This window comes from Physella acuta, unplaced genomic scaffold, assembly GCF_028476545.2.
Source record: "Physella acuta isolate Inbredline_101_S28 unplaced genomic scaffold, ASM2847654v3 ptg000036l, whole genome shotgun sequence".
Taxonomy (NCBI): domain Eukaryota; kingdom Metazoa; phylum Mollusca; class Gastropoda; family Physidae; genus Physella; species Physella acuta.
The window spans coordinates 390,831-413,417 of NW_026731556.1; the positions used below are offsets into that span (position 1 = coordinate 390,831).

General features: G+C 34.7%; 4 protein-coding genes across 4 annotated transcripts; 3 read left to right on the forward strand and 1 right to left on the reverse strand.

Moving 5' to 3' along the window:
- Nucleotides 1-209: 209 nt before the first annotated feature.
- LOC131942579 (uncharacterized) lies at nucleotides 210-1,496 on the forward strand. The gene is made up of 2 exons (XM_059302477.1): nucleotides 210-1,105; nucleotides 1,451-1,496. The coding sequence occupies exons 1-2, from the start codon at nucleotides 210-212 to the stop codon at nucleotides 1,494-1,496; spliced, it is 942 nt and encodes a 313-aa protein (XP_059158460.1).
- Nucleotides 1,497-17,116: 15,620 nt separating this feature from the next.
- Nucleotides 17,117-17,490, forward strand: LOC131942740 (c-Myc-binding protein-like). Its single transcript, XM_059302660.1, has one exon. The coding sequence runs from the start codon at nucleotides 17,170-17,172 to the stop codon at nucleotides 17,482-17,484; it is 315 nt and encodes a 104-aa protein (XP_059158643.1). The 5' UTR covers nucleotides 17,117-17,169; the 3' UTR covers nucleotides 17,485-17,490.
- Nucleotides 17,491-18,397: 907 nt separating this feature from the next.
- Nucleotides 18,398-19,651, reverse strand: LOC131942592 (uncharacterized). The gene has a single exon (XM_059302481.1). It carries the CDS (start codon nucleotides 19,649-19,651, stop codon nucleotides 18,398-18,400), a length of 1,254 nt encoding a protein of 417 aa, XP_059158464.1.
- Nucleotides 19,652-21,330: 1,679 nt separating this feature from the next.
- On the forward strand, nucleotides 21,331-22,017 carry LOC131942603 (clathrin light chain A-like; the record flags this gene model as incomplete). Its single annotated transcript, XM_059302492.1, is given in 2 exon segments — nucleotides 21,331-21,597; nucleotides 21,599-22,017. Coding segments are annotated over 2 exon segments (531 nt in total), but the record flags the coding sequence as incomplete, so codon positions are not given.
- Nucleotides 22,018-22,587: the final 570 nt, after the last annotated feature.

Sequence of the window (22,587 nt, forward strand, 5' to 3'; positions counted from 1 at the left end):
TCTACCTAAAAAAATGCTTTTCGAAATCAAGGAGTGACCTTAGTTGTATTTGATCAAAGATCGGGCACCGACAACACCTTAGATATAGGTCATCCACATGTGGGAGCCGTGCGGATCAAAGCAACACATTCTTAACAATTCAATGATGTAATGAACAATCGCATGGACCAGATCCATCTCAACTGGAAGTGTGTAAAGTAGTGCAGCAGATGAAACAACTGGCAGAAGAAACGGAAGCAACACCCCAGCAGATCATCACTCAGTCCATTACTACGATTACTGAAGATGCCAAGGCTAAGCTGCCCTCGATTCCACACATACGGCGTAACATCAGGGGTCAACGTCAAACGCTAAAACACCCACTGTCTGATCCAAGGAATGTTGATGATATAATCATTCCTGAACAATATACAATGACACAAGATGGACAACAATTTCTTCTGTTCGATTCCGGTGCCAAATCAAAAGGTAGGATGTTTTTGTTTGGAACCAAGGACAACCTTAGGTTATTGGAGGTTAATCAGCACTGGTTTATGGACGGTACATTCAAAACAGCTCCTGCATTGTTTTCACAACTGTACACAGTCCATGCATTGGTCAATGGACGCACTGTTCCATGTGTTTATGCCTTGCTTCAAAACAAAACACAGGAAACATACACAGCACTCTTACACTCAAACACAAACCTGCAACCAATTTCTATTATGATTGACTTTGAAATGGCTGTGATAAAAAGTGTTGAAAGGGTATTTCCAGAGTGTGAGGTAAAAGGATGTTTCTTCCATCTTAGCCAAAATATATACAGAAAAATTCAGGACTCTGGCCTTCAACAACTCTACCAAGTTGATAGTGAATTTGCTCTCAAGCTCAGAATGCCACCTGCGTTGGCCTTTGTTCCCATCGAACACATGAGTTATGACTTTGAAAAATTATTGGAAATTTTCCCCCAAGAAGCAATGCCGATTGCAGACTACTTTGAGGACTACTATATTGGCAGACCACACCGTCGAGGTCGAAGACAACCTATGTTTCCACTTGACATTTGGAACATGCACACACGTGCAGAAGACCATATGCCAAAAACAAACAACTCAGTTGAAGGCTGGCACAGAAGTTTTCAGTCGCATATGGGATGTTGCCACCCAAATATTTGGAAATTTATTGACTTTATTAAAAAGGAACAATCTATCTTTGGTTTTTCCTTATATAAACCTCAATTGGGGGGTTTTTGTCCAGGGGGTTTATATCGCGGGGGGTTTTTGTCCAGGGGGTTTATATCGCGGGGGGTTTTTGTCCAGGGGGTTTATGTCGCAGGGGGTTTTTGTCCAGGGGGTTTATGTCGGGGGGTTTATGTCCAGGGGGTTTATGTCCAGGGGGTTTTTGACCGGGAGCCGTCAAGTTGATACTGTGATATTATTCTTAAATGTGTATTATTATGACTTCTCTCCAGCATCACAGGAAACTCTACTTCATCTTCCTTTCAATTTTTATCTTGAAATTTCGCCTAGTTTTACCAAAATAAAGGCGACGTCATTTCAGTTAATATTATCATTAAAGTACTAATAAAAAATATGTCATTGTTATTTATGGTCTTTTTAAAAGACAAAACAAAGCGGCCAACGACAATATTTCACTATGCAATGTGGATCGCAAGAGAACCCCTGCGGTTAGGGCTAACGTCGCACCATAAAGGTGTTTAAAGATATGTGTGCAGACTTTTTAAAGACTAACACTATTTCCATGTCTTTTCAACAGTATTTTATTAAATAAAATGTCCTAAATTTAGAGTCTTCAAAGAAAATGTTTGTGTACATTTTTCCTAATATAGAAACAAATTTCACAATCCCAATATTTTTTATGTACAGTTAGAGATAAGCATTTGAAACACATTTATCTAAGGGACGATGTGGTCGAGTGGTAGGGCACACGAAAGTTAACCCACTAGACACGGGTTCAAATCTCCGTGTTCTAGTCTGTAACGTGTCCAAAGAACCACGCCATAACCCGGCCCTTTGTAAATACAGTCGATTATCGTACACAACACACACTAATGTTTGGAAAAATGCTTCATTAAGTTTTAATTTTTACAAGTATGTCTGTAACAACAGCCCAGTTCAATACCACTAGTATTTGATGTAATGGTACATCATGTTTTGTATAGTGTACGAGCCGACCCGCGGCGTAACATATACCGCTATTTAGTTGTTTTATTTTCTACTTTTCAGTAATTCATAATGTGTGAATTCGACAGTACCATCGCTGCAACTGAAAATATTTGCTTTAAAACACTATCAGTAGCTCGTTAAGGACCACCCCCCCCCCTTTACTTCCCCCCCCCCCTACGTTTAAAATCGTTGGCTCTGCTTGTAAACATTTAGAGTGAACACAGCTCACTAAAACCATGTAGGGGTGGGGAGGTAGGGAGCGCGTTTACAGCTTGTTTTCTAGGCGCGTTTGCAGCTTGTTTTCTAGCGGCTCCCAGAAGAGAATTATATATATAGATGTGTTACCCTTTAAAAATGTTTAAACATATCTTCAAACACTTTTTATATTGCATTGTGGGCAGTAGTGGCAGAGAGAATTATTGTATTGGTCCACTTTGTATCATCTTTCAAAAGAACCTAAATAACAATAATAAATTGTTTTATATGCATTTTAAATATACATTAACTGGCACCAAAAAGGTAGGCCTACATTTAGTTTGGTAAAACTAGGCACACATTTAGATTCTGAGGCGAAGTGGAGACGTAGAAAGGTTTTCTGTGATCTCGAATATAGAAATCATAGCAATACAAATCTCATTAAAAAACAACAAAAAAACAACAACAACGAAACAACTGCATTCATTAAAGAAAAACATAACAGGCCAAAGTTTAGGCAATGCCATCGTGTGCTGTGTATTATACAAACAGTTTAGTACTAAACCTTAATTGGATAAATTTATCGGGTGCTTAGAAGACGAGATTTGAAATAGCGGACTTCAATTCGAACCCATGTCTGATGGGTTAGAGGTCGTTTAACAAGCCACTCGACCACACAGACCCAGATTTAACAGACTGTTTAAAATTTTAAAAGAAAACTCTAATAGAGCATTAAATACATTGTCAAGTTCTATGAGTTTTGTATTTTATTTATTTTAACAGCATTCACACTTTTGTTTGAAAAATGTAACGTAAAGATCTTTTATTGTTTGAAAGTATAGTCGTATTGTGTATTCTTTATTTTAAAATAACTAAACTGTATTTAAAAAAAAGATTTCATGCTTCTATGCTAAGCATAGGTGGGACGTTCTCACAGAGAAAAAGGTCGTGACACAAATTCACAGAGAGAAATGTTACACAAACAAGCATGGACCGATGTGAAATAAATTGGCAGAGAAAAATGTCGCCATTTTTCCCACGTTTTCTTTAACTTGCTTTCGTCTCTGTTTGTTTGTCTTTCCAATCAAATCTTGCGATCGAAATTTCTGGCACTTCCCAGTTAGCTAGCGCGCTGAAATTTTCAGGGAAGCTTTGTTTTGGATGACAATTGAATATTCTATTGTTTTTATTACTAAATTGATCCATGGAAACATTTTATTTTAGACCGCTATATAATTGTACAAAAAACGTGGGGGAAAAGGGACATAACCCAGTAACTGTAATTTGATGAAAACAAGGTTCGGTACTCTCCCTCTTTGCCTACTGAGTAGTGTTCACGCGGTGTTTGTGTACAAACAACCGTAACAACTGGTGGCCAGTATGGGGGAGACGATATGGTCGAGTGGTTGGGCACACGATTGCTATCCCACTCGACACGGGTTCAAATCTATGTGTTCTAGTCAGTAACGTATTCACACAACGTGTTTTTTACGAGTTGTCTTTTTACGAGTTGTCTTTTTACGAGTTGTCTTCGTTTACCCAAAAAAAAGTGAAAAGATAAAATCGATAGCACGATTTTAATGCAAACAAACAGACAAAGACTAAAAAGTAGAAAATAATAATCATTAAAAAAGTTAAAAAAAAAACCACGTTTTCTGATTGAACTAAAAAGTAGAAAATAAATACTATACATCACAATAATGCAAGCGATCACTCTACTATAAGCGATCAAAAACGTGGGGCGCCGTGATTTTCTTACAGTTTCTAATACTGTTGACTCTCTACAAGCTCCCTAATAAAAGTCAATAGTATTATCTAATCAATAGTAATATAACTTTTACTTCGGCGACCCACGTTTTTGATCGCTTATAGTAGAGTGATCGCTTGCATTATTGTGATGTATAGTATTTATTTTCTACTTTTTAGTTCAATCAGAAAACGTGGGTTTTTAAAAACTTTTTTAATGATTATTATTAGACATTAAAATTGTAGTGGTTCGCATTGTTTTAAATTATATAGGACCAACATAAAAAAAATTACCGATTGTTTAATATGCATTTAGTTATACGACAATGAGTTTAAAGTAACACAAATTCATGGAGTCAAATGTGCTACAAATGTAGAGAGAAATGAACTACAATTACGTAGAGAGAATTGTGTTACAAATCCGCAGAGAGAAATGTTGAAAATTCGACGAGATGAATATAGTCATGAACCGCATTAAGTTACAACAGAAAATTATATTAAAGAATAAAAATTGAGTAAGATATAAAGTTTAATTATAACTCGATCAGAAAAAATGTCTACTAAAACTCTACTACAAACATTATTGGGTGTCGTGTACCTCAATTGATTGTTTTTACAAAGGGGCGGGTAATGGCGTGGTTGTGTGAACACGTTACTGACTAGAGCACGTAGATCTGAACCCGTGTCTAGTGGGTTAGCAATCGTGTGCCTTACAACTCGACCACATCGTCCCCTAATTTGATGTGTCTTATATCTTAATTAATGCTCTAGCTTTGTTTCATACATTTTCATTGGGATTGTGAGTTTTTGTTTCTTGCTTAGGAATAATTTACTTGTACATTTTTATTTAAAAGATTGAACGGTTATAAAGTTTTATTTTTAAAAAATGGTGTTAAAAATAGAATATACGTGTTTCTCTTTTAAAAATGCTTAAACATATATTCAAACTCTTTTTATAGTGCATTATGGGCCGTAGTAGCAGAGAAGAATTATTTAAGGTTCAAAATTAAACAAGGGATGTAGTAGAGTTTCTCCGTGATCTTCCTGATTAAAATTTATAGCAATACAATCCTACTGAAAAACACATTATATCATCTACACGCATACATGTAAAACAAAAACAAACTTAATGCAACATTACCTAAAACATATTTGGGTGTTATGTACCTCAATTGATTGTTTTTACAAGGGCGGGTTATGGCGTGGTAGTGTGAACACGTTTCTGACTAGAACACGTGGATCTGAACCCGTGTCTAGTAGGTAAGCAATCGTGTGCCGAACCACTCGACAACATGGTCCGCTACTTTGTTGTGTTTTATATCTTTATATCTAGCTTTGATTCATACATTTTGATTTGGATTGTGAGTTTTTGCTTCTTGCTTAGGAATAATTTACATCTTCATTTTTACATTCTCGTATATACGAAATATAGAAAAAGTCTTGTAATCGTGCAAAAAAAAAAATCGAGATTTTTGCAAATCTCGACGTATTACACCTCCCTGAGTTGGGAAAAACATAGTTTTGCAATCTTGTCCGTATGTCTGTGTGTGTGTGTATGTGTGATTGTGTGTGTTTGTCTTTAAACACGATAACTTTAGTACTGTTAAAGCTAGGTTGATGACATTTCATATATAAGTATTATATAAGATTTGTAGATAAATTTCAACTTTTCATTGATTTCCGACAACCGGAAGTGAAAGTTTTTCTACTTTCAATTTACTGAAAAGCCTTTAACTTAATTACTATTTCAGAAAGATAAATGAAATTTCTCATTTAAGTAAAAGATTTTATCCTCTGCCTTGTATTAAATTTTGAGTAACTTTCGTTGAACGGAAGTAGTAATTTAGGCTATTTCCGGTTTATCGAAAAAAGCATGTGAATTTATAAAGTACTAATAATATTTCGCACTTTTATACCAATTTTTTTTTGCGTTCACTTGTTGTGCAAATCTTTTTTTCTACGAGATTTTATTCTATTTAAAAAAATAAGTAATTAAAAATGGATTTAATATTATGTCTCTATCCCAAGTTGCCATCCCCAGTAGTGCTATATCAGAATATTAATGAAATTTTAGGGCAGATTACTCGCGGTTTATTATATTGCATTATGGGCTGTAGTAGCAGACATAAATTATTTGAGGTTCAAGATTTAAGAAGAGATGAAGTAGAGTTTCTATGTGATCGTCTTGATTAAAATTTATAGCAATACAATCCAACTGAAAAAACACAACATATCAACTACACTCATACATGTAAAAAAACAACAATATAACAACCCAAACACTATATTGGGTGTCATGTACGTCAATTGACTGTTTTTACAAGGGCGGGTAATGGCGTGGTTGTGTGAACACGTTACTGACTAGAACACATAGATTTGAACCCGTATCTAGTGGGTTAGCAATCGTGTGCCTTACAACTCGACCACATCGTCCCCTACTTTGATGTGTCCTATATCTTAATTAATGCTCTAGCTTTGTTTCATACATTTTCATTGGGATTGTGAGTTTTTGTTTCTTGCATAGGAATAATTTACCTGTACATTTTTATTTAAAAGATTGAACGGTTAGAAAGTTTTATTTTAAAAAATTGTGTTAAAAAATAGAATATACGTGTTTCTCTTTTAAAAATGCTTAAACATTTCTAAAAACACTTTTTATATTGCATTATGAGCCGGAGCAGCAGAGAAAAATTATTTAAGGTTCAAAATTAAACAAGGGATGTAGTAGAGTTTCTCCGTGATCTTCCTAATTAAAATTTATAGCAATACAATTCTACTGAAAAACACATTATATCAAGTATACTCATACATGTAAAACAAAAACAAACTTAATGCAACATTACATAAAACATTTTTGGGTGTCGTGTACCTCAATTTTTACAAGGGCGGTTATGGCGTGGTTGTGTGAACACGTTACTGACTAGAACACGTAGATTTGAATCCGTGTCTAGTGGGTTAGCAATCGTGTGCCTTACCACTCGACCACATCGTCCACTAGTTTGGCGTGTTTTATATTTTAATTAATCCTCTAGCTTCGCATCAGAATTTTTGATTGGGATTGTGAATTTCGTTTCTCGCTTAGTGATAATTTACACGAACATTTTTACTTAAGACTGTAAGGAGGGAAAATAAAATAAAAAATTGAGTTCAAAAGTGATATACAAATGTTCAGAAGCGAAGGGAAGACGTAAAATATTTTTTATCTCGATTTTAGAAGTTATAGCAATACACATCCTAGTAAAACAAACAAACAAACAAACAAAGCAACTGCATTCATAAAGAAAAAACATTACAGTACGCCATAGTTTTGACAATGCTATCGTGTGCTGTGTATTATACAAAAAGTACAAAACGAAATGATATGCGGATAATTGTATCGGGTGATAAGAAGACAAGATTTAAACTAGCGGACTTTAATTCGAACTCATGTCTTTTGGGTTAGAGGTCGTTTAACAAGCCACTCGACCACATAGTCCCTGATTTCACAAATTGTCTCAAATGTTTAAATACATCTCTTAATGAGCATTAAATAAATTGGTCATTATTGTGAGTTTTGTGTTTCATTTATGTTAACAGTTCACACTTTTGTTTGAAGACATTAACGTAAACACCTTTTATTGTTTGAACGTATAGTTTAATTGTGTATTCTTAATTTTAAAATCATTGGGTTTGATTTCCAAAATAAAGTTTATATTTCTATGTTTAGTCTAGATGGGTCGTATTCACAGAGAAATAAGCGTGACAATAATTTGCTTTGAGAAATGTGATACAAATGTGTAGGAAGAATGTGATATAAATTCACATAGAACAATGTGACAACAATTGGTAGAAAAACCAGTTAATAAAAAGTCTAGTGACAATTTAAGCGCAATTTCCTTAATTAATTTTTTGTGACCGAACGAAAGGATATTTTTGAAAACTTTCTTCGGCAATATTGTTCTAAATTATGACATGAATCGATTGGTAAATGTTTCAAGTCGCTAAGTGGTCTTGTTGCCGAGATATGGGCAAAGAACTGCATTTTTTCGAGGTTTTTTGGCTTTTTCGGGAAATCCAGGAAGGAATTCCGGGAATTTTTTTGTCCCACAATCATCCTCGGAACTTGCTTAACATATTTGCTTTGGAAGTAGTCCTCGATATTGCTTCGTTGAGGAGGAGATACGACTTAAAGCTGCGGACACACATCCATCCAGAAATGACGAGTTAATAATCGCAATTCCTGTAAGGAAATTGCGCTAAAAATGTGACTGAAATTCGCAGATAAAAATGTGACACAAGCAGAGGCGTAGCGACCCTTCCCGGCGCCCGGGGACAAACTTTTCGATTTGCACCCCCTAAGGTCGGCGCACAGGGACATATGTCCCGTCCCCCCCCCCCTCGCTACGCTACTGGACACAAGGGCGCAGAGATAAATTCTTTTTGTGTCATTCACTGAGATAAATATTGTTTTGGGTCGTATTGGAAGAGATTATTATACATCGATCCGAAACGATAATTTGCCGTTTCCTATGCAAACCGTTTCTGGTTCATAAGAACGGAGATTGGTTAGAGAGTTTCTGCGATATAGAAATTAGAAGCCTTAGCAATACAATCCAACTGAAAAAACACTTGTCAATTACTTCCATAAAGATAAAACAAAACATGATGTACCATTGCATCAAATACTAGTTGCATAATTACTGGGCTGTTTTTTACACACACACACATGTAAAATCTAAAACTTGATGAGGCATTACGCGAAACATTAGTGTGTGTTGTGAACGATAATCGACTGTATGGCGTGGTTCTTTGGACACGTTACAGACTAGAACACGGAGATTTGAACCCGTGTCTATTGGGTTAACGTTCGTGTGCCCTACCACTCGACCATACCGTCCCTTTTATAAAAGTTTTTCAAATCTTTATCTCCAACTGTGCATCAAAAATATTCGGGTTGTGAAATTGGTTTGTATATTATGAAGAATTTACACGAACATTTTCTTTGAAAACTGTTGATTTAGGACATTTTATTTAATAAAATACTATTCGAAAGTCATGAAAAAATGTTAGTCTTATAAAAATCTGCACACATATCTTTAAACACCTTTTATGATGCGACGTGAGCCATAGGGGCTGAGACGTTTTATCGCGACCACATAGCATTGTGTCATATTGTCGTGGGTCGCTTTGTATTGCTTTTAAAAGAACATAAATAACAATAACATATTTTTTAATATGTACTTTTATTATACAATTATCTGAAACGACAAGTTGCCTCTGTCTTGGTAAAACTAGGCAAAATTTGAAGTTAAAAATTGAAAGAAAGATGAAGTAGAGTTTCCGGTGAGGCCAGATGATAATACACATCCAAGAATATTATCACAGTATCAACTAGGCTGATTGAGAAAAACGAAGCTGTATGTACAATTATTATAAACATTAGTGTCTCTAATGTAGATAAAATTGAGTTTCTGTGATTTTTGAGTGAAATCATATAATTATAATTGCAAGTAAAAAATAAATCTTCATGTACCATTTCTACAAACATTGTATGCAGTGTATTTTAATTGGGTAAATTCATGGACGTGATTTGAACTCGTGTCTTCTGGGTTACAATTCCTGTACCCAGCCACTCGACCACTGACACCCTGACACTAGTCTCTATAAAATCTATAAATTGTTGGTTTGGATTGTAAGATTTGAATTTGATTATGGAAAACTATGAACAAAACATTTCGTTTGAGGTCTAGAATAGTGAGACTTTTCAACATTGAGTTGAAAAGATAGTAGAATAGTTTGTTGCTTGTTTGTAAAAAAAAGTTCTTTCAACAGATTGAAACACATTTCACGCTACTCTGTTTTCTATGCTTGATGTTGTAGTTCGTGAGGTCCGTGTGAAATCTGATATTGATTCAAACCTAGCATTTCACTAGCTTGTGATTGATCCATCGAGTTACCTGCTCTTTGAGTCAGCTTATATGTTCTAAGTCATGAGCGTCATCAGTGTAAAGAAGGATGCGGTGCGGGAGGGGGGGGGGAGAATGTTGGAACTTGTAATATTCTTTCTCTGGAATACTAAATATAACATTACATACTCTTGAGCTACACGTCTATAAGGAAAATAAAAATATATTAATGAGAACGATATAATTAATGCAGATGGTAATAATTCACAATTACTTTTGTTTAGTGTAATATCTTATTTAAATAACTTTTTTTAACCCGTCACTCACGACCTGAAATATTCTACTAATCCATATAAGGACTCTGTAGACTTAGTTCTATTGTTGCCCTCGCCCGAGGAATACTTTATCGAATTATATTAGAAGATACAAGTGTTCATTCACTGTTTGATGTTTTAATAGAGCTCTTTAGCTTTTGAAATACATAAAATGATCTTAAGATTGAGCACAATTTGCAAAAATATTAGTATAGATTATAATTATTTTTATCACGAAAATTAATCATTTTTTATGAAGTTAAATTGAATTAATATAATAAATATAATCAAACGGCTTGTATGAGGGATGCTTACCATTACAAACAAACAACAAACTATTCTAAAATTTTTTTCAACTCAATGTTGATAAGTCGTATCATCACAGACCTGAAACGAAATATTTTGTTCATAGTTTTCCAGAATAAAATTTAAAACATACTATCTAAATCAACAATTATTTTTTTTATAGAGACTGGCGTCAGGGTGTCAGTGGTCGAGTGGCTGGGTACAAGATTTGTAACCCAGAAGACACGAGTTCAAATCACGTCCATGAATACACCCGATTAAAGTACACTACACACAATAATGCTTAAGAAAATGGTACATGAAGTTTTGTTTTTAACGAATGAGAATAGTTTACGTGGTGATTTTTAAAAAGGGGAATAGTAATTCTATGACTTCATTCTGAGATCACAGAAACTCTACTATATCTACATTAGACACACGCATGTTTATAATAATGGTACATACAGTTTCGCTTTCCCTCAATCAGTCTAGTTGCTACTGTGATATTATTCTTCAATGTGTATTATTATGACTTATCTCCGACATCACAGGAAACACTACTTCATCTTCCCTTCAATTTTGAACTTGAAACTTTGCCTTACTTACTTACTTAGTCCTCTTTGCTCCACCATTTCCTTCCATTTCTTCCTATCCTCGGCTATTAATTTTGACATCTCCCAAGACATCCCTATTGGCTTCAGTTCTTCAAGAAGACTCCGCCTCCAGGTCTGTCTTGGGCACCCTCTCTTCCGCTTGAGTCCTCGGTAGAATCAGGGCTCCACTTAGGAGAAGTATGACGCAATGCAGCCAAATCCGTAAGGAAGCTACAGAGCCGACCCGCCTTCTTCAACCGAGGAACACTAAATCCGAAACTTTGCCTAGTTTTACCAAAATAGAGGCGACGTCGTTTCAGTTATTATTATAATTAAAGTACTTATACAAAATATGTCATTTCTATTTACGGTATTTTTAAAAGACAAAACAAAGCGGCCAACGACCATATACAATACACTATACAATGTTGATCGCAAGAGAACCCCTGCTGTTAGGGCTCACGTCGCACCATAAAGGTGTTTAAAGATATGTGTGCAGACTTTTTAAAGACTAACACTATTTCCATGTCTTTTCAACAGTATTTTATTAAATAAAATGTCCTAAATTTAGAGTCTTCAAAGAAAATGTTCGAGTAAATTTTTCCTAATATACAAAACAAATTTCACAATCACAATATTGTTTATGCACAGGTAGAGATAAACATTTGAAACACATTTATTCTAAGAGGCGATGTGGTCGAGTGGTAGGGCACACGATTGCTAACCCATTAGATACGGGTTCAAATCTCCGTGTGCTAGTCTATAAGGTGTCCAAAAGAACCACCCCATAACCCGCCCTTTGTAAATACAGTGAATTATCGTACGCAACTCTAACTCATGGTTGACATAATGCTTCAATAAGTTTTGATTTTTACATGTATGTGTGTGACAACAGCCCAGTTTAATACCACTAGTATTTGATGTAATGGTACATCATGTTTTGTATAGTGTACGAGCAGTGGCGGAACGAGAAAAAAGGACCACACCGCGAAAAATTCTTTTGGGCCCCCATATATCAGAGGCGTAGCTACCGTTCCCGGCGACCGGGGACAAACTTTCGATTTGCACCCCCCCCCCCTCCCCTAAGCTTTCGATTTGCACCCCCCCCCCCCCCCTTCGCTACGCCTCTGTCATATATTTATATATAGATTTATATAAATTAAGGTCGGCTGTGGGCCCCTAAACTGCCTGGCCCCCTCCCCCGCATTGCGGGGTCTGGTGGCACTGTAGTTCCGCCCCTGTGTGCGAGCCGACCCGCGGCGTATCATATACCGCTATTTAGTTGTTTTATTTTCTACTTTTCAGTAATTCATAACTTGTGAATTCGACAGTACCATCGCTGCCACTGAAAATATTTGCTTTAAAACACTATCAGTAGGTCGTTAAGGACGATACCTACCCACACTCCTTTTCCCCAACCCCTACACTACACCCCCCACCCGTGAAAGCAGCCTACACTTAGTTACCTCCCCTAAGTTTAAAATCGTTTCAAACTAAATTATCTGCCCCTAATAGCTGTCACTAAACCCGACTACGATTGTAAACATTTAGCGTGAACTACAGCTCACCAGACCGTTTGGGAGTGGGGGTGGTAGGTATATGCCTAGAGAGGAAGAGAGGGGGCTGCTAGGCGCGCTTACAGCTTGGTGTTTTCTATGGTCTCCATGAAGAGAATTATATATATAGAAGATAGATACTATATTTTAAAATTATTAAACTGTATTTACAAAACAGAGTTTATGCTTCTGTGCTTAGCCTAGCCGTGTTTTATTTTATTGTAACACAAATGTACTTAGAGAAATGTGACACACATGAACATGGAGGAATGTGAAACAAAATAGCAGAAAAAATGTTGAGGGTAGTATTTGCAGGCATTAAAATTGTAGTGGACCGCATTGTTTTATATTCATTAGGACAAACATAAATAAAAATTACAGATTGTTTACTATGCATTCAATTATACGAAACTGAGAGAAAAGGTAACACAAACATGGCTATACGTGTGTTACAAATCCTTAAAGAGAAATCTGATACGAATTCGGAGAGATTGTAACTTTTGTTTCTTGCTTAGGAATAATTTACATGAACATTTTCACTTAAGACTGTAAGATTGGAACATTTTATTAAAAAAAATGGAGTTCAAAAATAGAATATATGTGTTACCCTTTAAAAAATGTTTAAACATATCTTCAAATACTTTTTATATTGCATTGTGGGCAGTAGTGGCAGAGAGAATTATTGTATTGGTCCACTTTGTATCATTTTTCAAAAGAACCTAAATAACAATAATACATTGTTTTATATGCATTTTAAATATACATTAACGGGCATCAACAAGATAGGCCTACATTTAATTTGGTAAAACCAGGCAAAAATTTAGATTCTGAGGCGAAGTGGAGCGGTAGAAAGAAATCTAAGTAAAAAAAAAAAAAAAAAAAAAAAAAACCACTAAACAACTGCATTCATAAAAGAAAAACATAAAATTAGGCCAAAGTTTAGGCAATGCCTTGTGTGCTGTGTATTATACAAACAGTTTAGTACTAATCCTTAATTGGAAAAAATTATCGGGTACTTAGAAGACGAGATTTAAACTCATGTCTTTTGGGTTAGAGGTCGTTTAACAAGCTACTCGACCACACAGTCCCTGATTCACAAACTGTCTCAAATTTTAAAAGAAATCTCTAAATGAGCATTACATACATTGTCAAGTTCTATAAGTTTGTGTTTTATTTATTTTAACAGCATTCACACTTTTGTTTGAAAAATGTAACGTAAAGACCTTTTATTGTTTGCAAGAATAGTTGTATTGTGTATTCTTTATTTTAAAATAACTAAACTGTATTTTAAAAAAAAAAAGATTTCATGATTCTATGCTAAGCATAGGTGGGACGTTCTCACAGAGAATAAACCGGGAGTGATCTCCCCTAAACTTTCTCGAATATTTTTATATAAAATAACAGGGGATGGGAACTCGGGCTATAGACATGATTTTTAATCCATTTTAAATACTTAAGGTTTTAAAAATAGAATAAAATCTCGTAGACAAAAGAATTGCACACCGAGTGAACGCGAAATAAAAAAAGTGCATAATAGTGCGCAATATTATTAGTACTTTAAACATTTACATTCGTTTTTTGAGAAATCGGAAGTAGCGTAAATTACTACTTCCAGTCAACGGAAATTACTCAAAATTTAACAGAAGGTAGAGAATTAGATCTTTTACTGACATGTGAAATTTCATTTATCTATCTGAAATAGTACTCAAGTTATAGGCTTTTGAAAAATTCAAAGTAGGAAAAGTACCACTTCCGGTTATCGGAAATCGCTCAAAAGTTGACACCTATCTACGATTTTGATAAAATACTTATATATGAAATTTCATCAACCTAGCTGTAACGGTACTCAAGTTATCGTGTTTACACACGGACACACACACAGACAGAATTGGATAATCCAGTTTTTCCAACTCCATTACGCATAAAACGCCCAAATTTTTATATATCTGAGTTTATAATTTTTGCCCGATTAAAATAAGTCTTCTATATCCCGGATGTGATGAAGGACTGAGGAGTAAAACGGTGAAAAGTGTCCAAATTTAATGTGATTTTTGTGCACGATTACAAGACTTTCTCTATACTTCGTATATACGAGAAAGTAAAAAGGTCGTGACACAAATTCACAGAGAGAAATGTTACACAAACAAGCATGGAGTGATGTGAAATAAATTGGTAGAGAAAAATGTTGGCATTTTTAGACATTAAAATTGTAGTGGGTCGTATTGTTTTATATTTTATAAGACCAACATAAAAAACATTACCGATTGTTTAATATGCATTTAGTTATACGACAATGAGTTAAAAGTAACACAAATTCATGGAGTCAAATGTGCTACAAAAGTAGAGAGAAATGAACTACAAGTACGTAGAGAGAATTGTGTTACAAATCCGCAGAGAGAAATAATAGAAATTCAACGAGATGAATATAGTCGTGAACCGCATTAAGTTACAACAGAAAAATATATTAAAGAATAAAAATTGTGTAAGATATAAAGTTTAATTATAACTCGATCAGAAAAAATGTCTACTAAAACTCTACTACAAATATTCTTGGGTGTCGTGTACCTCAATTGATTGTTTTTTACAAGGGGGCGGGTTTAGGCTTGGTTGTGTGAACACGTTATTGACTAGAACACGTAGATTTGAACACGTGTCTAGTGGGTTAGCAATCGTGTGCCCTACCACTCGACCACATATTCCGCAATTTGGATGTTTTTTATATCTTAATTAATGCTCTAGCTTTGCATCAGAATTGTTGATTGGGATTGTGAATTTCGTTTCTTGCTTAGGAATAATTTACATGAACATTTTAACCAAAGATTGTAACGTTTGAACATTTTGTAAAAGAAAAATGAAGCTGAAAAAAAGTATACAAATGTCAAATGGTCTACTTTTAAAAATGTTGAAACCTATCTCCAAACTCTTTTTATATTGCATTATGGGCCGAAGTAGCAGAGAGAAATTTTGTCGTATGCCACTTTGTATCATCTTTTAAGGGGGCAGTATCACCCAGACTAAGGGAGGGAAACAGAAACTATCACCAAAAAAAATTATTTGACATACACATGTAATTTTTTTACAGCAGTAGTAACGTTTCTTCTGCTATAATACAGTATATAAATTGTAGGGTATATGTATGGCAACAAAGTTAATATTTTATTACATTTTGAATTTTTTTGTAAACAATTTTTTTGAAACCATAAGTAAAGTCCTTAAAATTTGGTATAAAGCTTCCTTGCGTTATATGTTATGTCTGGGAATAATAGAATTCTACAATGAACATAAATATCGATCTTGATAAAAAAACAACTGTTGTTGTTATAGAAAAAAAGTAAATCTGGAGTGATCTCCCCTTAACTTTCTCGAAAATTCATTTATAACACTACGGAGGATGGCAACTTGGGATATAGACAATAATTATTTTTAATCAATTTATAATTACTGTTTATAATAGAATAGAATCACGTAGAAAAAGGAATTGCACACCAAGTGAACTCCGAACAAAATGTGCATAATAGTGCGGGATATTATTAGTACTTTATAAATTCACATGCGTTTTTTTTTATGAATCGGAAATAGCGTAAGTTACTACTTCCGGTCAACGGAAATTACTCAATATTTGATAGAAGGCAGAGAATTATATCTTTTACTTATATCTTTTACCTGTTTTCTAGTCGTTAAAAATATATATATTTGACGCAATGAAGTAATGAAAAATAAATAAAAAAAAACGTTTTAAAGCAAGCTTTTAATGCACTAGAAAGTAGAAAATAAATGATTGTATTTAAATATATAATAATACACTACAAATTAAATAACAAAAAGATTTAAGACACATGAACTTCATAAGGGGAGATAGTCCTTCCCTTAATGCACTATATTTAAGCAAGCACTTTTAATTTTCACCCCTAGTTCAACCAATTCTACCAGATCAATTATTTCTTAATTTTTAATATAATATATATGTGTAGTTAATTTTTGTTTGTATTTAATTAAGATTTAATTTAGTACTTTAATAAATGCTAAAATAAAAACTGGTATTTTTTAAAGAATATTTTAGGAATTAGTATAGGCCGACAGCATCATAATCAATTACAGTAAATGCCACTTTTTCTTACAAAATATTTTTAATAGATTAGATTTAAGAAAACATGCAAAGGATGCGGTTTGGTGTAATCCAATACAGATATACCAACTATTTTTTGAGACTAAGAGAAGGGAAACCACCCAAGGATTATTACCCACCAGAGAAAACTGGCAATGAATTAATGCAAGATTACATAAGAAGACATTTAAAGTATTGTACTTTATTTCTATTAAAGAATAAAAATTTGTGAAAAAAAATAAAAAAATAAAAATAGATCAGATAACTCTCATTTCCACTAAATATACCGCCAGCAGATATAAACGATTATTAAATTATTATTAAAATGACTTCGTTTAGGACTACAGACTCTAAACGAGAAGAATTTAGAAAATATCTGGAAAAGACCGGAGTCCTAGACTGTATTACTAAAGTCCTGGTGGTGCTGTATGAAGAACCAGAGAAACCTAACAATGCTATGGATTTCTTGCGACAAAATTTGAATGCCACTGGACCTAAGACAGCAGACGTTGAGGCTCTGAAGCTTGAGGTCACTGAACTCAGGCAGAAATGTGAAAAGTTGCAAGAAGAAAACAATGACCTCAAAGCACGGCTTCAGCAGCTGGAACCAGCGACTGAGCCAGAGATTCCAGAAAACTGAACCAGAGAAAACGGGAACAGGACATTACCCCCCCGTTAATTACCCCCCGGACATTCCCCCCCCCCCCCGTATTTACCCCCCGGAGCAATTACCCCCCTGTCAATTACCCCCCAATGTAATTACCCCCCTTCCCCAAACTATATATATATAGAATATATATAACAAAATCTAAATGTACAAACATGAATAAAGGTTAAAATAAGCAACATAAAATATAAATTTTTGAATTTTTATTTTCTGAAATAAAAAAAACAAAAGGAAAACTTACAAACATTAAAAAATATATACAACAAAATCTACAAAAGGAAAACTTACAAACATTAAAAAATATATACAACAAAATCTACAAAAGGAAAACTTACAAACATTAAAAAATATATACAACAAAATCTACAAAAGGAAAACTTACAAACATTAAAAAATATATACAACAAAATCTACAAAAGGAAAACTTACAAACATAAAAAAATATATTTCCTGTCCATTCATTGCTTTAAGTGTAAAATATCTGTACCCCTATCGATAAACAGAAACTGTTTTTTTTATAAGTTTAGAGCCCTGTTCAGGGTTTGAAAGAAGCAGAATGGAACCATGTATATATTTTACACACAATTAAAAAGAAATCAATAAAAAAAAAAAATATATATATATATATATACAACAAAATCTAAATGAACGTAAATGAATAAAATAAAATAAACTGACAACATAAAATAGTACATTTCTGAATTAGAAAATGGAGGAAAACTTACAGACATTTAAATTTGAATATTGTAAGCTATCCCTCTTAAATAGTCCATGTAATTTCTGTTGGCTAGTCCTTAACGATGTTTAAAATACGAGAATTCGTGTTACGATATTTTGTTCTTGGTGGTTCTACTGGGTGTCCGCCAAGCCGTTGACCGATGACCACTTAGTGTAAACAATGCTCGCGTTTGAGAATATTGATGAAGCGCCAGATATTAGGATGGTCAGCAGCAACTGCAGCTTGCATTTTACGGTGCCAACCCTCGACGCTGTTGTTGGTGCGAGGTAACTCATTTTCCACCCTGTGGTGTATGTTCCAGATGTGAGGCTCATAAAGGGGAGCAGCTCGGCCTCGACGTCTTACTCTTCCAATATAATTATCCTCAAAATAATCCAGCAGTTGCTGAATTTCATTGCTATTTTCCGTATGTTCTCGAAGTTCTTCAAACACATCTACAACATCTGCTATTGGCACAAAAGCCAAAGCACCTATCATCCTTACCATGACGGCGAAATCTGCTTCATCCACGTACTTTGTTTGAAATCCAAGAGCCTGTACTTTTCGGTATAGGCTCTGTGTCAAATGATAAAAACAGCCTTGGATTTGTATGCCTTCATAACATTCAGAAACAACATTAATGGCGGATTTTTCATAATCCAGCATAGCTGAAATAGGCCGGGCGGCCGGCATTAGTTCTTTTAATTTCATAAAAAGACGGCGATAGGTTTCCGTCGTTTTGTTTGGCAGCAAACAGTACAGGCATGCAATGACATCGCCGCTGAAGAGGGCATGAACTGTATATAATTGGAAAAATATCTCAGGCACAATGCTAAAGGTTCCATCCATAAACCAATGTAAAGATTGTTCTAATAAAGAGGATGATTCATTAGTGCCAAATATTAATATTCTGTTTTTGTCACCAACACCACTATCAAATAATAGGAAATTCTCACCACTAGATAGTTTCTTGTATTCATCCGGCAGTTCAATGGTAGAGCGATCGGTTGGAAGAGGATGTTGAACATGATTAGTTTGTCGCTGTTTTCGAATATGACGCCGCAGATGTGGAATAGTAACCATCTGTACAGACGCTGCTTCGCTGAGATTTTGCATCTCTCTACCAAGAATCTGTTGGGGTGTTTCCTCTGTTTCCAGTGCCCTTTTTTTAATATTGTGTCGAACTTGAAGAATTTCACATTGTGTTACATCTGATGCATGTGTGTGTTCATGGAGAAATCCAACAACAGTGTCGTTTTTAATTTTAATCTTTGCTTTGCATTCAGACATTTTTGTTCCATTTCCTCGACGCTTTTCACATTCATAACTAACCACACCTCCTGCTAAATCTTTTTGTTTAACATAAACATATCCATTGTGCATCACTTTTTTAATCCCACGAATACTAAGAACTTTATCCATGCTTAAATACGAATAACACAAAATTTAGTTTCTCTTATTTTGAATCATAGACAGATCGAATATTTCAGATGACTTGCATTTATCAACTGATGCGTCGAACGAATCTACCCAAAATATATACCCGACACCGCGGTAGTGACCGACTATGAAGTAGACAACAAAAGAGAAGCCGCCTTTTGTTTGACGCGACACCGTGGGTCAACGCAAAAGACAAACCGACGGACATCAAACGCAAGCCCTATGAGCAGCGGCAACACATTTAGGGTGTAGCAAATTTCATTCGTCTGCCACACAAGTCCACTCCCCACACATGGTGCCTTCCAAAATTAGAATTATATGTACTTCAAAAGTTAAAACCGACTGGACATAAAAAGACAACGTCAAAAGACAAACCGACGGACATCAAACGCGGCAGCACATTTAGGGTGTAGCAAATTTCATTCGTCTGCCACACAAGTCCACTCCCCACACATGGTGCCTTCCAAAATTAGAACTATATGTACTTCAAAAGTTAAAACCGACTGGACATAAAAAGACTACATAAAGAGCGGCACCACATTTAAGACTTACATTTTCCTTATTAGCTTTTAAAATCCACTCCTTCACAATAAATCAAGCCCACATAAGCAGTGACATTCTCAATCTCCTATACATATTATGATATTAAGTTGACCGTGGTGAGGGGGGGGGGGGGGTAATATCCTACTGCTGTTTTTTGGGCGGGGGGTAATGTCTTGGGGGTAATTGACAGGGGGGTAATTGCTCCGGGGGAAAATACGGGGGGGGGGGGGAAATGTCCGGGGGGGGGTAATTGACGGGGGGTAATGTCCTGTAGCCAGCCAGAGAAAACAGCCAAGCATCCTACTTTATTGAAAGCCTTACTAGCAGCCACCTCATTTGTTGTTTAAATATGGCTCCACTCAGTATTAACTTGGATTCTAATTCTTTAAAGGGTGATGGATAATATGCTGGAAATTTCCTGCAATTCAAATTGTCTCAATAAACTGGAACACAATCAAAAAAAAAAAAAAAAAAAAAAAAAAAAAAAAAAAAAAAAAAAAAAAAAAAAAAAAAGAAAGGATCAGAACCCCCCCCCCCCCCACTCAACCGCACAGGCGGATATTTCAAGGTAGCATGCCTTCATCGCCAAGGGTCAATTTAATGTCATGGACATTTTTGGAATGATAGTCCAGTTTGAGTATTACAGAGACACTTCTCCCACGGTCGTTTCTATTTCTGTCCATGGGTGTCTACAATGTGAACTTTTGACACCACAGCTAAGGACTGAGCACAGTAAACTAAGCAGTGAAGAGAAACCGAGTTTGCACACCTTATTTTAGTCTCGTCTTATGCCATTTTATTTTCTCTCTTTGATTATTATATATGCAATTAATGTTCATTTCTTTGATGCTGTGTAAAACTATCAAACATATAAAAGAAAAAAAAAATAGATCAGGATGAATAATATTCTGTTTGCTAGCTTTGAGTAATACAAGATTTTTTATATTTATTTTAAAATAACAGGTTTACTATTTTCAATCTATTTACTCAAAGTAGTTAGAGGTTAATGAAGACGGAATTATTATAGAACAACAGTTTTGAAAGCTATAGTGTTTCATATTAAAAATATATGAATTAAATAAATTTTATTGCCAAAAAAAAAAAAAAAAAAAAAAACGTATTCTGACTTTTTAGCAAGAGAACAGTCGGAGTTAGCCGGTCTGGAAGATGATAACTTTGGCGAAGGGCAACAGTTCACACAAGACTTTGATGGGTTTGCACAAAATCAAGAACAAGTAACAGTGGCTCAGAGTAATGGGCCAAGTAACATGTATGAGGCAATATCCCAGCAAGATACCACGAGAGCAGTTCCAGAGAAAATAAAAATCTGGCGTGAAGAACAAAAGACAAGACTGGAGAAAAAAGACTCTGAAGAAGAAAAGCGTAAAAAAAGAATTGAAAGAGAAAGCAAAGAAAGAGCTTGATGACTGGTACAAACATCACACGGAACAGTTGGAGAAAACAAAAGAGAACAACAGGGCTGCTGAAACTGTATTTGTCAAGGATCGTGATGAAAAGGTCACCGGTCAAGCATGGGAGAAAATAACCCGCCTTTGTGAATTTAACCCAAAGAACTCAAAGAACACAAAAGATGTATCTAGGTTCAGGTCTATCTTGTTGCAACTGAAACAGACACCATTAGTGCGTTAGGTATTGTGTGCAATTAGAAGCTGATTGTACATTTGTCATTTGTATGTTAGTCACCAGCAAATGTTTTAATAATTATGGTATATAAATGTCCAACTTCTAAAATAAAATATTAGTTTTCAGTGAATAAGTAGAATTATTTCTGCAGAATAAATGTTTTTATAGTGTGTATCCTCTTAGCTTTTGAATGTTAGATATTTTAGCCAATTTTTTTTTCCAGAGTATGTATTTTAGTACAAGATAAAATGTAGAAAACTATGCCATTAGATAGTTATATTGCAAAAAATAGAAACATTTCCACTGGTATCTAAGTTTTTATTTTGGCTGCAACCCTAATTAAAGTAAATTATAAAGAGACGTTTAAAATGACCAATTTGTGTTTGTGAGTGTAATGAATGAAAGGAGGAAGTATTGTTTATTTATATAATTATTATTTTTTACCTTTCACATAATCTGGATATTAATCTGTAAAAATCATGTCAACAGATTATTACAGAAATATCAAATTCATGTTCCTTGGCATTAGAAAATATAAATTGTTATATTTGGTAAGAACTTAGAATTCTCAATTATTCATTCTTCAAAATTGTCTCTCTATAGATAGTTGCCGCTGTTTTATATCTAGTGTGTATAGATCAATGTTGTCTTTATCTCATGTTTAGCCTGTAAAATAATTTTCTTATTCTATGAACTTAACCTTAGTATACCCATCACTTGTACCCTACCCT

Bases quoted from the DNA above. Each gene is read 5' to 3' on its own strand.
- LOC131942579 (XM_059302477.1), top strand. From the start codon at position 210: ATGAAACAACTGGCAGAAGAAACGGAAGCAACACCCCAGCAGATCATC. The intron at 1,106-1,450 runs GCACAGAAGTTT...ACTTCTCTCCAG, and splicing joins AACAACTCAGTTGAAGGCTG to CATCACAGGAAACTCTACTT.
- LOC131942740 (XM_059302660.1), top strand. From the start codon at position 17,170: ATGACTTCGTTTAGGACTACAGACTCTAAACGAGAAGAATTTAGAAAA.
- LOC131942592 (XM_059302481.1), bottom strand. From the start codon at position 19,651: ATGGATAAAGTTCTTAGTATTCGTGGGATTAAAAAAGTGATGCACAAT.